Raw genomic sequence first — 14,308 nt, 5'->3', positions numbered from 1 at the left:
CGGCAATTAACACTTAACGGTGATGCTAAATTTTTACAACGGACCTATAACCGGTGTACATATTTGTAAACTACAACTCTAAGAAAATCGTTGTAAACTAAATACAATGGAACTAACGTTGTTAACCAGTGTTATAACAACATGTACACAACCGGTGTCTATAATTGATTACACAACGGGTTGTGAACCGTTTTGTTTTCAATGTAGTAATTAGTAAATACAATGTCCTCATTACAATAGTAAATAGTATATACAACGGCAACGTCACAATATATATAATAAAAATATTTATTCATCCACAAGTATACATTTCAATATATAATTATATATTCCCTAATACAATCATGATATACACAAATCAATATGTAATTATATATTACCTTATATAATCATGATATACACAAATAGAAAACATGTTTTCATAATCTTGAATTGACGAAAGGAAAGGAGCTTTAAGTTCAGCCTACAATAGATATTGAGATAAAGTTATAACAAATTTAAAAGTTACAATATATATAATAAAATTATTTATTCATCCACAAGAATATACATTTCAATATAAATAAAAATATTTATTGATCCACAAGAATATATATACATTTCAATATATATTCACTAATACAATCATGATATATATCAAATAGAATGCAGGCTTTTATAATCTTGAATTGATGACAGGGAAGGGGCTTTAAGTTCATCACATACAATAGATATTAAGATAAAGTTATAACAAATATTAAACTATATATTAATCAAAAAATTAATATAATACTTGTAGTGTTTCATATAGCAACATTGATTAACCCCTAATCAAGTATAGATAATGAGATAAAGTTATAACAAATTTGTTTTAATCTCAACACCTATAATAGATGTTGAGATAATAACAAATTCATAAACTATAAAGCAATAGAAAAATATATAATACTTATATGATTTCGTAGTGTTTCATGTGATAGCTTTGTTTGTCCACTAATCAAAATCCATCTGTTGAACAAGAATAATATTTTCTATATCAACTAAACATAATTTAAAGAAAAAATGTACATCGTAATGAGTAACTGTAGCTTATAGAATCTTGTGGAGATGTTTAATCATAATTTAAAACTTGCATATAAAAAATATTATATTTGGTAAATAAACAAGTATCTAGTAATCTAGTATACACACCTCAACCTCTTTGAATGCAACTCTTGTCTTCAAATCATTTCATTGAAACTAGTTAGCCTTCTACATAATCTTAAAGGATTGATTCCTATCAATAAAGTTAAACTAAATAATTTATAAATATATATATTTAACATAAAAATATTCTTACAAATATATACAACTTGGGCCAAATTAAATACGAATATGTTTCCAAACGTAAATAAAACATTGGTTAGACAAATCTTTAAAGATGAATACATATTTGATATATGCTTAAAACCAAGGCATTAATATTGCATCATCATTAACTTACAACTTTGGGTTTGAAGAAATGGTGCCTGTAAGTGGGAGGTAAAAGCGAGTAGAAGAATACATGTTTGATGGATATAATAATGAATTCAAAGTATTTTTGGTAAAAATGTAAACATTATGGCGGGGAATTAATAAATTTGGTGTTCTGAGATTATAACATGGGCACTAATATTAATCGGTGTATATGATACAAATTTAAACAACGGTTTTAAACCGGTGTAAATAAAAAAGATTTATAAAATAATAGAAACCGATTTCCTAAAAGATTTAAAAAGTTTTAAACGCCTTTTATTTTCATTGTATTTTTTACATATTATTATTTTGTTTGTTTATATGTTATAAACTAAGTTTTAATAGATCTTTATCATTATTTTTATTGGTAAAAATTTTTTAATTACTATTTTTTATAATATTTATATGTATGGTAATGAACTAATTTCATATTCATAAAAACATCAAATTTTTATTAATAAAAATCATATTTCATCTTCATCTTTCGCTTTCGATTTATAACCACTAAGATCAACTTCTCCTTCATCTTCATCAATAGCGGCAACAACACCTTCATCCTCCTCATCAGGAGTAGCAACCAATTTGTAGAGATTTTTTATTGACTGAATATGATTACTTTATAGCAGTTAATCTTCGTTTCATATTCTTCTGAAATTTAATGCGATTTTATTAAGTCATTCACTCGATTAGACGTGATCGTTCGAATTAACACGAATACGCAAAAGAATTAATTTAATTGACAATATGTTTTTTTTTTTGCATTCCATAAAATACAATAAATTATTTGTATATATGATCCAATCAAAGTATCAAAAGTACAGTTTTGATATGCTTTTAATAAACTAGTTTAAGAAATAAGCATTTAGTCTAACTCGAATCAGACCATTGAAATATGATAGTTTTCTACAGATTATGACAAATAAATAATCGAGTCTCAGAATAATACACATTGCTTCCTCTTCTTCTTCATCATCGCCTACATAATGTACACTCAATTCGGCCCGATCACCCCTCGGAGTTGTTCAATCAGCTTACTTTTGGTCGCCGGATCCACCTGCAACAAGACCCAACATAACAGTAAACTACTAAACACATTCTCGTTTTTATGTTTGCAAATGATAAAACAATTACCTCTTTCAAAAGTGCAGCCAGGCCCTGCGGTAAAGCTTCCAGATCCGACGCTGAACCACCGATCTTTAACAACTGATTCGAAACCTTCTTTGCACGTAACTCTGTTAACTTGTCGGTGTAATTCTTGGTGTCATCTTTCCATGTGAAAAACGCGTCGTCATCAACCCACAAGTCTTCACTTTCTGTTTCCAAAAACCATTTCTTAATCATATCATAAGCCGACTTGTAGGTAAGTGCGTCACCCGCAGCCTCACAGATGCTACTGATTAGAGAAGCCTCGGCCAGCCTACGCCTGAGCCTTTTGTAGAAGAAAAACCGAGAAACTTTCCAGTCAACCACCTTTTTGACCACTCCCTTCTCAGCCATTCGGAACGATGTGTCATGAAGCTCAGCGAACTTTGTAGCGATCTGAGTGTAAATCGGTAACAGCTGTTTCTCACGGGCTTTTATCTGGTCAAAGACAGTTTGATCGTATTTCGATGCTTTAAGTTTCTCTTTAAGGTTTTGAATTTGTGGGTCGAGCCGAGACATACAATCCAACAACTCTCTGTTACGGAATTTGATTTCAATCATTCCTTCGGGTTCAAGAACGTTTCCTTTTGCGGTGGTTTCTGCATACATTTCAATATGGTCTGAGTTAATCCGACTATCGACAACCACCCATGCTCCTCCACGAAGTTCACCGGTTTTCGGGATGTAAACGAAAACCGGCTGTTTATACGTTCTAAGATTCTCAACGATTGTCGAACCCGCTTGTAAAATTCCTTCAAAAAGGTCCCGTTGACCCGCCGAAAACCCCCGCCAGTTAGCCATGATGAAAAGCGGGAGCTCTTCTCGGTTGAAGTCCATTATAGCTTGAGCCGTTTTACTAGCAGAGTCCGGGAACCACACCTGCCCGGCTTGCGGGACCACCCGTTCATGTGAATCAAGCTGCCCAGGATCCGCAGGTATGATCTGCATCACCGTTTGTGTCTCGACAGCAATGACTCCAACTGGGATCCCACCAAGTTTGGCCCGGCCCGTAACCACTGTCCTGGCCCAACCCTCCAACGTCTCCACAAAACTGTCCCGGTCAAATATCCCACCGACCCATTTCCCATCCACCATCCCACAAACAGCCGCCCGAGGGTCACATGAGTTCTAGGGCAGGTACTCCACAGGTCGGTCCACCGGGTCCACAGGCGCCAAAACAGGAAGAGGGCCACCTACAAAAGGCGGAACGAAACTCAACCAATTCAAGATTGCAGAAACACCTTCAAGATCATCGGAAACCGTTAAATGAACAACACCGTTTGTCCCCATAATTTTCGGGCCACCGAGTTGCATTTGCGAGCTGTAAACCTCTCGGCCCAAAAGCTTGTTTAGGGCCGAAAATCCGGTTAAAATAATCGGTTGGTCAAGCCGTTGTATGCACCGCATACCCAAACGGGCTAAATAAGCACCAATCCCTACGGTTCTTCCTGTCACGTATGTTAACGTAAACGTTTCTTTATACGCTTTGGAATACGCACCAGCAATTGCCCCGCTACCGCTTAAATTCTCAACCCCTAATCCATCCTCTTTCCCTACGATTGTATCAATAACCCATCTCGTTTCACCACTTTCAAGGCTGATTTCATGTGCAATTACTGACGATTTAATACGACTATAATCTTCGGGAGTCAGGTACAAATACTGGAACCCTGAATCCGGGTTTGACTCATCAGACCACCCAATTCTAAAGCAGGATCGGACCTCCTCAGCAGCCCCGATACGGGCTCCTGAGTTTGCCGCCAGGTAGATTAGGGGAAGTTTCTTGGCGCAAGCCAGATCGGTGACAGCCTCAAAAAACGCGTCCTCAACTGGGCCAAATGACCCGTTTCTGAACGTAACATCATTTGCAACCACCAAAATCGTCCTTCCGTTAGGAAACTCGGGGGTGCAGAGGTTCATAGTCCAAGCCACCATGCCCACATTGTTTAGGCCTGGCTCACGGTTTACCGGCACAAGTGGTGTACCCCATGAGCCTCCCGGGTCAGCAAATATGAGTTCAGTCGCACTTACTAGTTTCCCCTCAGGCTTCCTATTATTAGGGAGTTTTGATGACCATATATTCTCAAGGGCTGCTTCAAATGCCTGCAGTTGATAAGAACAAGCACTTATATACTAAAATATACAAGTGCACAAAAAAAAACATAAAAGGGCAAAACGGTAACTATACCAGTGCAAAGTCATAGCAGTATGTAGTATTGCTTTTCCTAGCCAAAAGACGTTTCTGATCAAGTAAATTCAAAGGCTGAGAAGGTGCGTTTACAGGTACACCGTGTAATGGGCCTCCTGTCGAAGTAGCATGATAAACCACCTTTTGTTTAACATTATCTTCAACTTCCCTATACACCTAAAACAACAAAACAAAATTGCTAACAATCAGCTAAACCTTATGTAACAGTGTTGTGAATTGCCTAAATTACCCTTCTTAACAACTTACATGCACAATGCAGGTATGACCGGTCACATTGGTGACCACAACCCTCCATGCACCGTTGACCTGACCAGAAGACGAGGACATGCAAAGCTTAACCTCCCACTCAAAAACACCTAACCGATGCATCTTTACACCAACCATAGAGTGAATTTCACGAGCCAACTTCACCAGAAGTACCTCAACCACACCTTCTTCCGCACCAGAATCTACATCCACCCTCCTGCACACAAATTATAACTGTAAACAAACTGACAGGCGTATGTTGTTAGGTAAAAAAAAAGGTGGTGGGTACTAACTGTGAGAACGGAACGAGATCGTTGATATGCTGTTCCTTCAAAACGTAGAGGTACATATGAGCGTGATCAGACTTAACAGTAGCATTATGAACATGAAGTTCCAATTCTTCCATAGCCGTCACTAAAGACCTCAAAATACTCCTTGATGTAAACGAAAGATTCAACTGAGACCGTGGGCCTGCAACTTCTGAACCCTGGTATCCCGAGGGTGAAAACCATTCTTTCGTCGGTTGTCTTACAAGCGTTCTAAGAAACATTCTTTGAAAAGGAAGCGGTTTTGCATCAATTGTATACATGTGCCATTGTCTGTCACGCGACGGAGTGTATTTTATGTTCTTGTACCCCTTAAGTTTATCCTGAAACGAGAGGAAGATATTTATAATTCATAGACATGTGCCCCTAATATTATTATTTAAGTAAATATAACAAACACAAACCAGTTCAAGATAAATCGACAATGGAGGTTCCAGGTGGCGCATTAACGGCTCTTCTACATAATAATGATTCGTTTCTGACCAATGAAATGAGTGTCTCATCGGGCCCCTACCTTCATCTCTTTGTATTATACAGCTTATAACATCATATCCTGCATTTTTCAGGCTCGAACTTACTTCTTTATCTTTAAGTATTTTTGCCAATCGGTTGACCCGCTCTTGAGCCTGATCCTCATCCCCACTGCAAATGGTTGACCAGATAATAAGTCAACGAGCCATCAAACATACCTTTTTAAAAATAAATAACAGCATACCTGTCTTGAAGCAAACTCATTTGGTTGTTGATGCCAGCCAACGCGATGTGCATCATATTACCATGATTCGTGCGGCCCGCTAACCCATTTTGACTTTGACCTTGGGTCGTTTCTTTAAGTGCTGCACTTATCACATCGGGCAAATACTGAAGAGATTTAATGATAACCATAGCTCCCCATTTCTTGTCAACCAATGGTGTTTCGGTGGTTTCATCATCAAAAGCATTTGGTTCCCCAATATGCCCTTCCATGAATTGCCACGAAGCAATAAGTCCAGCTCTGTGCCATTGCATTCTAACACTCCCCTTCACAAGATACGGCTAACAATTGACACAAAGTAAAATTACTCATTTGCCCCTCATTTATCAATTTATGAGTAAAGCCAGTAATATACCTGATATAATCTTCTAACATAGGTCTCAACAACACGCCTTTGAAGGGTGTGATCACTATGGTCAAAGAGACCAACAAGAGCATCTTCAACTGCCAATGGAGCACTCACAATATCCTCCATTCTTTCATTAATTGCACTTTTTCTTTTAGGGGTATCGATGTTCTCCCCTTCTTCAGTAAACATTTCTAGTTCGGAAAGGCTTCTAGCAATACTTGAACGAAGTTCACTTAGTTTAGTTTGTTCCAACAATTGACTTGCCTTCAATGCTAGCTGTCAACAATAATCAACAAGCCAAAGATCAGTTTAAACCAAACCAACATATACTAATTTAAACAAGTTAAAAGACTATATTGACCTCAGAATAATTGGTGTGGTTGAGTGTAGAAAACCGTATGAGTTTCTCTCTATAAGGAGCCGGATTAGGGTAAACCAAATGCTCCATCAGTCTTAGTATCAGCTTGTTTTTACTCTTAACACCCTGTATGAAGATTATTATTGGTAGGTGAAACAAAAAAAAATAAAAAACTAGAGGTCAGGATTCAATCCATTTAAAAGAAAACATGTGAAACACATAGATAGTTTCCCAATTTGTAATTTTTTAAAAACTAATACCTTCTAAATAATTTTGTTCAAAATAATAAAATTGGCACTTAAATAATAAAATCTTGGTTGTCATATCTGACATGCTATATACCTGATGAGAAAGCACAATGTCCACGATTCTTAAGAGATCTTTCTTGTATTGCAGTCGAAGACGTTCAATAACATCAGCCTGTAAAGAAAAGTATTCCGTTTTTAATACAAAATGTAACTGAATTTATTGGAATAGACAAATATGACAATGAAAGAAAAAAATGTGTAACATTTACGGAAATGAAAGAATACATATGAAATTAGTACGTTAAGAAAGCACCTGGATATTGTCACTAAACAATTCTTCAACGGATAAATACTCTTCAAAAAGTGCATGAACTATCCCACGTGCATGACTCTCTCTACCTCCTTCATATGACTTAACAAGACTCATTAACGGTTCAATGAGTCTTTCTTGGGCAACTCTCTCTTCTTCCGAGTAAGATCCAAGGTGGGTCTATACAAAAGTACAATATTAAGTAAATTATATATTTGAACATAAAAAGGTCAGAAAAGAAGTATTTGATTTAAAAAAAAGAAAAAACTAACTTCCAGAATGCTCCTTAACACTTTGGCAGGAAACTCGATAACTTGTTGAATGGAAATTCCTTCATACTCCTTATACTTCGATTCCAACTGTTATACAAGTATACAACAACTGAAAATTAGCAAGAAAAATGAAAACAATAAATGTAAAGTAAAAACAAATATAATTCCAAGAAGTTAATTTGCCTTGGCTTTTAGATCTTTAGGAAGTCGATTTGCTAGAACTGCAAAGCATTCTTGCCATTGAAGGAAAGGAAGCTCAGGACTATCCAGACAAAGAAGCAGATTTTGTACAACCTAAATCAAAGATCAACCGTGTTAAATAAAAAAAAAAGAAAAAGATTCATATGGGATTTTTAAACGGAAAAGAAAACGATTACTTCATCAATATTGTGATCATAGCCTGCAAGTATCATGCGAGCAGCATTTAGAGTTGCAGCACATTTCTGATGAACTTTGTCTGACATGGCGGTTGGCTGGCCTAGAGCAGGAAAGCTTCCATGAAAAGGTTCTGCTTTTCTTACAGCTGAAGGGTCATCAAGATCAAGCCTTGCTATAAGCTCACCAGCCTACAGTTTGTATTTCAAAAAAATAAATAAATAGTAAAAGGTTCTATAAACAGTAGATATGACGAGGATATCTTAAGTCTAACCTGCATGGCTTGACCTTCAGACATTTTAAATTGTATAACTCCAGAAGCGGGTGAAAGAAGTGGCATACACATCTTCATAACTTCCACCTCAACATAAGGTAAGTCAGCATCAACATGGCTACCATCTGGGACTAAATACCTTAGAAGCTTGCATGGTGTTTCCGCCACCAATTTGGAAGGATCATGATCATTCTACATACAATTTATTCGAATTTAGCATCAATATTAGCAATGAATAAGTCTGACTGGTTGGTTGACCTACAACCTGCTAGACCCAAATGGCCAGTCTCTAAACCTTATTATATTTTATTTTACCATTTAAGTCCACTCATCCATAAGAAAATGGGCCGACCTTCATAATAAATAAATGTAAAAGTAAAGTAATTGAAAGTGTAATTGTTGGCACCTGAAGCAAGCAAGTTCTCCCATCAATTAAGAGACGAGTACCGGCTGCTTCTTCCTCTGCGTATATAATATGGCTATTTCCATCCAACTGCAATATGAAAAAGTCTTGTTTTAAATTTTTCACTTTGTAGCAAGGGTGTTTGGATGCATGTTTATGTGAAACATGGAGCAATAGTTTTTATAAAATCGAAAAGTAAAACAAAACATGTACCTGCATCAACAAACCCCCATCACGTAGAGTATGTATTTCTGCTTCGATTTCAGACTGATTCATTCTCAATCTATAACTTCCAGGTCCTCTTTTCACCATATCAATCTAACAAAAAGAAAACCTAAATCATACCGAAGGAAAAAAAGAATCCAAAAACAACAACTTATAATGTTACTTACCGTGTATCTACTACCCTCAATATTCAAAATAACTTGAGAGTTGACCAAGGATATATGCTGCAAGTAAAAAAAAACACAAATCAGCAAAGTGCTTTCTGAGGTCAACAAAAGTCAATGGTAAGCCAAGATACCTTAGGAGGGATTTGACCCTTTTCAAGATAACCAACGTAATCCGATACCATGGCTGCACTTCTAGCAGCAGCTTTCTGAGGTCAACAATAAGACAGAACATTAAAAGATGATAAACCTAGAAACCAAAACATACTATTAACAACTACTTACATAAAGAGCTCCCCCAACTACCGAAAGATACCATGGGGGCCTTTCTGCTCTAACCCGCATTGCGATTCGGCTATCTAACCACCCCGTGTGTATTTTGTTTTCTCTGTAATCCGGAGCCTTCAAACAAAAAATATGTAAAATTTAATTAAAGAAAAATAAGAAACTAACTATTAAACATTTTCTTAGCTACATATCTATTTTAAATTGTACCAAAACAAAATGGAAAGTAATCCTAAAATGCTCACATGTAATAGATCAATTGTATAATCAACATTAGTACGAATTTCGCCACGAATTTGGATTTCCTTCAACCCAAGAACCATATTTGCAATAGCCAACTGTCTTGACTCTCCAAATGCAAAAACATGACCTGAGGGATAGAACAAAACCATACACATTTTACCGAAGAATCTTGACTTATTAAACTGAAACAAAACAAGATTCGGTTTTCTTACCAAATTGAGAATCTGAGAATTCATGAATGCCTCCTCCTGACTGCAAATTCCAATCACAAATATAACATTATAAACAGGAAATTATACAAAATTAATATAATTCAAGAACAAGTCTTACCTTGACAGAAAAGTATGCCCACACATTTGGCTTGCTTTTAAAACTTAGCTCCTGAAAAAAAATTTCAAATGAATATGGTAAATAAGGCATAAAATGTTTTGGAATAGTTTATATCCTTCCAAAAGTTCAAATTTCATATTTATCAACAAAAAACCAGTTACTTATAACAATACGCGCTGAGATGATTAATAGTAATAACATTCTTTTCTTATTCGGTTATTAAATACAAACGAATCTTGTGACTACCTGGTTTTATTTTATTTGCTATGGAATAAAAAATTATGACAACCGTAGTGTTATGAAAATATAGAAATGATATTATGAGATATAGATTTTAGAAGGAAATATATAAAGTAAATCCAAATATTTAGGGGTAATATAGTGTTTTCACAAACCTGTACTTTCCCACTAGTGGGCTTAAAACCATCATCTGGATCCTCACTTGTTACACGAACAGCAATACAATGGCCCTTTGGCCTAACTGACTCTGCTTGATCAAAGTCAAAAGGGGTTGCAAGAGCCGATGTTTTTCTCCAAGCATCATAGCCTCCACTATTGTCCATCCCATAAAAACGTCTAATTTCTAAACCAAAAAGACATGAAAATAAAATCATGTAGAAATTCACAAATGCATACAGAAAATAGTTGTTAAAACTATATTTGACTTTTCAAACCATCATTGTTGACTTTCGTTATATTCTTGCGTGAATGCAAATTATAGTGTGTTTTATACCATTTCCATGATGCTTAGTTTGTCATCGGTTATAGAAAGTTTATATCTATTACCTGGAATTTGCCAAAGTGGAATTCCCATACCAACGGCAACTTGTGCTGCAGGTAGATTAACTTCTGCTATCCACTCGGTGACAGGATGCTCAACCTGAAATATATTAAAAAACATTTATGCATCAGTAATATGCAAAAAGGTGTATGCATGTATAAAGTGAAATATGATTTACAATAAAGTATACCTGTAAACGAGGGTTAAGCTCCAAAAAGTAATAATCCCCGGTTTCCATACTGTACAAATACTCTACAGTGGCAGCTCCAACATAATTAACCGATTTTGCTAATCTTCTTGCTGCTTGCTCAAGCTTCCTTATTGTGTCAGGTGGAGCTACGGTTATTGGCCCTTCCTCAATAATCTTGAAAACACATATATAACTATATCAAGAACAAGGTAAAAATAAATAAATGAAAAATAAACATGTATGGTTCTCAAGCTACCTTTTGATGCCGCCTTTGAACACTGCAATCACGACTGTGTAAAGCTGCAACATTGCCATACTGATCACACAACAGCTGAACTTCTAGATGCCGGCTCTGTTTTTAAAAATTATTTTAAATATATTATAATATATTACGAGTTGCAAACTAAGGGCATATTAGTAGATAGCATGTTTCCTCACCTGGGAAGCAACTTTCATTATGAATATAGGGGAACCGGGCACTTCACCTTGAACTTGCTTGAAAAGGGCCTTAACTTCTTCGTCATTATGAACCTAAAGTATTAAAAACAAAATACGGGTTTTGACTTTCGAAGTCATTGACAACTGTGTTGACTTTTGAATGTCAAATTTGGAATAATTTATTAAACTTAAAAGGGGCAAACCTTTCTTATGCCTTTGCCACCTCCTCCCCATGATGCCTTAATCATAGCTGGATAACCAATAACTTGACAGCTGGCAATTGCTTCTTCAGTTGTATACACACAAGCTTTTCTATATACATCATCTGGGATTGTGGACAAGCAGCTCTCCACAGGAATTTTCACCTAAAGCAACAGTTATTAATTAATAAAAGGTATAAAGATGAGATTTTTAAATACTTAAAAGAGGTATAAGTTAAGATTTCAAAAGAATAAAAGGCATAAAATTGATTTAAAGAGAAGATGTATAAAGACAATTTATAACTTAATGATAAAGCACTTGAATTTGCTTTAACAAAAAAAATTATTTTTGCATGATTAACCTTTCAAGTTTTCAAAAATAATGGAAGGGTCCTTTATTATATGACTAAGCCATAAGCTTTCTAAAAAGGGCCTTTTCTTTATGGTTTAAAAAATTCAGAGACTTATTCATTCAAAATTGATTTATAAAGTTATAAACTATAAAGATGCAATCTTTACAGGCATAGAGGCATAAAGATGCCATTTTGAAACATAGCAAGTAGCAAGGCATGATTTTCAAGAGAATAAAACGCATAAAGATGCCATTTTGAAGAATATGAATAATAAAGATCACTAAAAAAGGCTATAATTAAACTATTAAAGTGGCAAAATATTTACATGAGAACCACTCCATGGAAGTGTTGGTACAGAAGCTGCCTGTGCAATCAAAGAAGAACCGATTTTATCTCCTAAAGCGGCCATGGATAAAGCGGGTGGCCCAAGAAAGATAATTCCTTTCGCCTCCAATGCATCCGGTAGTTCAGGGATTTCAGACGCATGACCCCAACCCGGCCAAACAGCATCAACATGTGTTATCTCAGCAGTCTGAAACACGGTTTATCATTCGGTAACTAAACAAATAAATCCCAAATCTAAAAACAAAACGTGCTTACCTCAACAATAAGCTGCACATTAGCATAATTGTTATTGTTTGTACCACCCGGGACTTCAACAAACTGATCAGCAATTCTAATATGCTCTGCATTTATCCTCATGTCTTCAGGAGTCGCCATCGCCACCAATAAAATTGCTTTTTCTGAACCAAATGTTTCGTAACTCCATGTTCTCACACTTCTTATAAACTTTACAGCCGCCATTCCATTATTTGCAATCAGAATATTATGAATCGGCTTATTCCCACCAAGTGCATAACAAAATTCATCAATGGCAGATCTACTTGCAGAAGACCTCAACGAAATCGAGCCGTTGATGTTGCCCGTGCCGTAATTAAAACTTCCATTCAAAGGCATTCTCTGAACTTCTGACATGTTTCCACTGCCAAACAGACCATTCAAGCTTTAGAAGAGCATTACTTTGACTTTTACAGGCTTTCTTTGACTACTGAAACTCATATTGAATTTTCCAACTTTGGAGGAAAAATCAACAAAGTCATATGATTTATTGTACTTTGGTGCTCAGGTATGAAATTGAATTTTAAATCAAGTAAAATTGATGTCATGAGATTATTTTATATTCAAGTGATCCAGCCTAAAAGTGATCCAAAATTAGCTTTTTTTTCTTTCTAATAATATAATATATATTTGGCCAATTCAAATCCAGGTGATGAATGCAAAATCTGATTAAAGAAAAGTAACCCAACAGAACTCATAAAAAACTAACAAACAGAATACTACAAGTCAATTAAACAGCAGAGGTCTGAGTTAGAAAGATTGAAACTTGAATCACAATCTTGACTAATTATTAATCATAAACTTGAAAAGCCCAGAGGAGATGTGAAACTGACCGTGAAGAAGTTAAGTGAAATCCTGCAAGTAAACAAGAAAGATTTTGCAGAATAGAAACTGAATTGAATTGATGGAAATCTGGAAGAGATGTGAGTGAATACAATTGGGGTGGAATTAAGTGTGATTTAGTTGGGGGTTTGGTTTGTTTTGATTTGGTTGGTTGGTTATCGGTGAGGCGCCTTAAATATGCATAAATAGCAAGGGGACCCCACACAAGGCCACGTGACATGGGTGACCAACCCCCACCCCCACCCCCACCCCCACATCTATCTGTGTATTGTATTATGATTGACTTCAAACTTGCAGCATACATACATATTTAATATTCAATTGCATCTCCAACACCAATCATTATACAATTCTTATACTAACTTTACTTACCTGTTTAAACTATTATATTATTATCATATCATGGCCGGTTTTCTTCTTGTTTCTAACTTTATCCATATACATGTCACGTATCACTAACAAAAAAAATCTCGAAAGATGTGGCATGCTCTTTACACTAGAGTTGATTTGACATCATATGACAGATAAAGGTAGTGTATAATTAATGTTTCAGAATTGTAAACAAAGAGAAAGTTGTGGTAACGATCAAAATCAAAATTCTTGACACGACACGTAAAAGAAAAAAAAAGTTTTGACTCGATTAACAAGACCCAACTAAAAGTTGGGTTGTGCACAGGTTGACCCATATAAAAATGTGTTGACCAGTTAACCCGATTAAGTAGTTAACAAAAAAACAAAACACTTATCTTCTTGTGATAGATAAAATTGCAATTTTCAATCCAATTTTCAAAAAAATTGTTATATACCTCTGCAGATGCTACTAGTCTAATTCTCAAATAATCTAAAAGTTTGAATTTCATACTTCATGGTTTGTAGTTTTGATACACCATATTATCTA

The 14,308-nt window shown here is 35.5% G+C and overlaps 2 protein-coding genes across 2 annotated transcripts; both read right to left on the bottom strand.

Moving 5' to 3' along the window:
* Nucleotides 1-2,239: 2,239 nt before the first annotated feature.
* On the bottom strand, nucleotides 2,240-3,711 carry LOC143533920 (acetyl-CoA carboxylase 1-like). Its single transcript, XM_077028546.1, has 2 exons — nucleotides 2,605-3,711; nucleotides 2,240-2,527 (listed from the first exon to the last, which is right to left on the bottom strand). Exons 1-2 carry the CDS (start codon nucleotides 3,709-3,711, stop codon nucleotides 2,465-2,467), a joined length of 1,170 nt encoding a protein of 389 aa, XP_076884661.1. The 3' UTR covers nucleotides 2,240-2,464.
* Nucleotides 3,712-3,744: 33 nt separating this feature from the next.
* On the bottom strand, nucleotides 3,745-13,537 carry LOC143533918 (acetyl-CoA carboxylase 1-like). The gene is made up of 31 exons (XM_077028545.1): nucleotides 13,401-13,537; nucleotides 12,550-12,931; nucleotides 12,275-12,481; nucleotides 11,600-11,761; nucleotides 11,397-11,489; nucleotides 11,215-11,310; nucleotides 10,959-11,132; nucleotides 10,774-10,867; nucleotides 10,383-10,570; nucleotides 9,988-10,038; nucleotides 9,870-9,909; nucleotides 9,660-9,784; nucleotides 9,415-9,531; nucleotides 9,264-9,338; nucleotides 9,133-9,189; nucleotides 8,954-9,058; nucleotides 8,744-8,830; nucleotides 8,338-8,529; nucleotides 8,066-8,254; nucleotides 7,872-7,982; nucleotides 7,689-7,775; nucleotides 7,420-7,596; nucleotides 7,201-7,278; nucleotides 6,862-6,984; nucleotides 6,507-6,776; nucleotides 6,113-6,432; nucleotides 5,802-6,039; nucleotides 5,365-5,720; nucleotides 5,072-5,288; nucleotides 4,805-4,981; nucleotides 3,745-4,719 (listed from the first exon to the last, which is right to left on the bottom strand). Exons 2-31 carry the CDS (start codon nucleotides 12,922-12,924, stop codon nucleotides 3,745-3,747), a joined length of 5,556 nt encoding a protein of 1,851 aa, XP_076884660.1. The 5' UTR covers nucleotides 12,925-12,931; nucleotides 13,401-13,537.
* Nucleotides 13,538-14,308: the final 771 nt, after the last annotated feature.

The sequence above is a fragment of the Bidens hawaiensis genome, unplaced genomic scaffold (assembly GCF_021521415.1).
Source record: "Bidens hawaiensis isolate Kalapana, Puna unplaced genomic scaffold, B.hawaiensis_p1.1 tig00009951_1, whole genome shotgun sequence".
NCBI classification, from domain to species: Eukaryota; Viridiplantae; Streptophyta; class Magnoliopsida; order Asterales; family Asteraceae; genus Bidens; species Bidens hawaiensis.
This window is presented reverse-complemented; position numbering and strand designations above follow the sequence as displayed.

Coding starts and splice junctions, on each gene's coding strand:
- LOC143533920 (XM_077028546.1), bottom strand. CDS start 3,711: ATGGTGGATGGGAAATGGGTCGGTGGGATATTTGACCGGGACAGTTTT. Junction 2,528..2,604: donor TGGCTGCACTTTTGAAAGAG/GTAATTGTTTTA, acceptor GTCTTGTTGCAG/GTGGATCCGGCGACCAAAAG.
- LOC143533918 (XM_077028545.1), bottom strand. CDS start 12,924: ATGTCAGAAGTTCAGAGAATGCCTTTGAATGGAAGTTTTAATTACGGC. Junction 9,532..9,659: donor ATACAATTGATCTATTACAT/GTGAGCATTTTA, acceptor TTTTGTTTGAAG/GCTCCGGATTACAGAGAAAA. Junction 8,530..8,743: donor GGAGAACTTGCTTGCTTCAG/GTGCCAACAATT, acceptor AATTGTATGTAG/AATGATCATGATCCTTCCAA.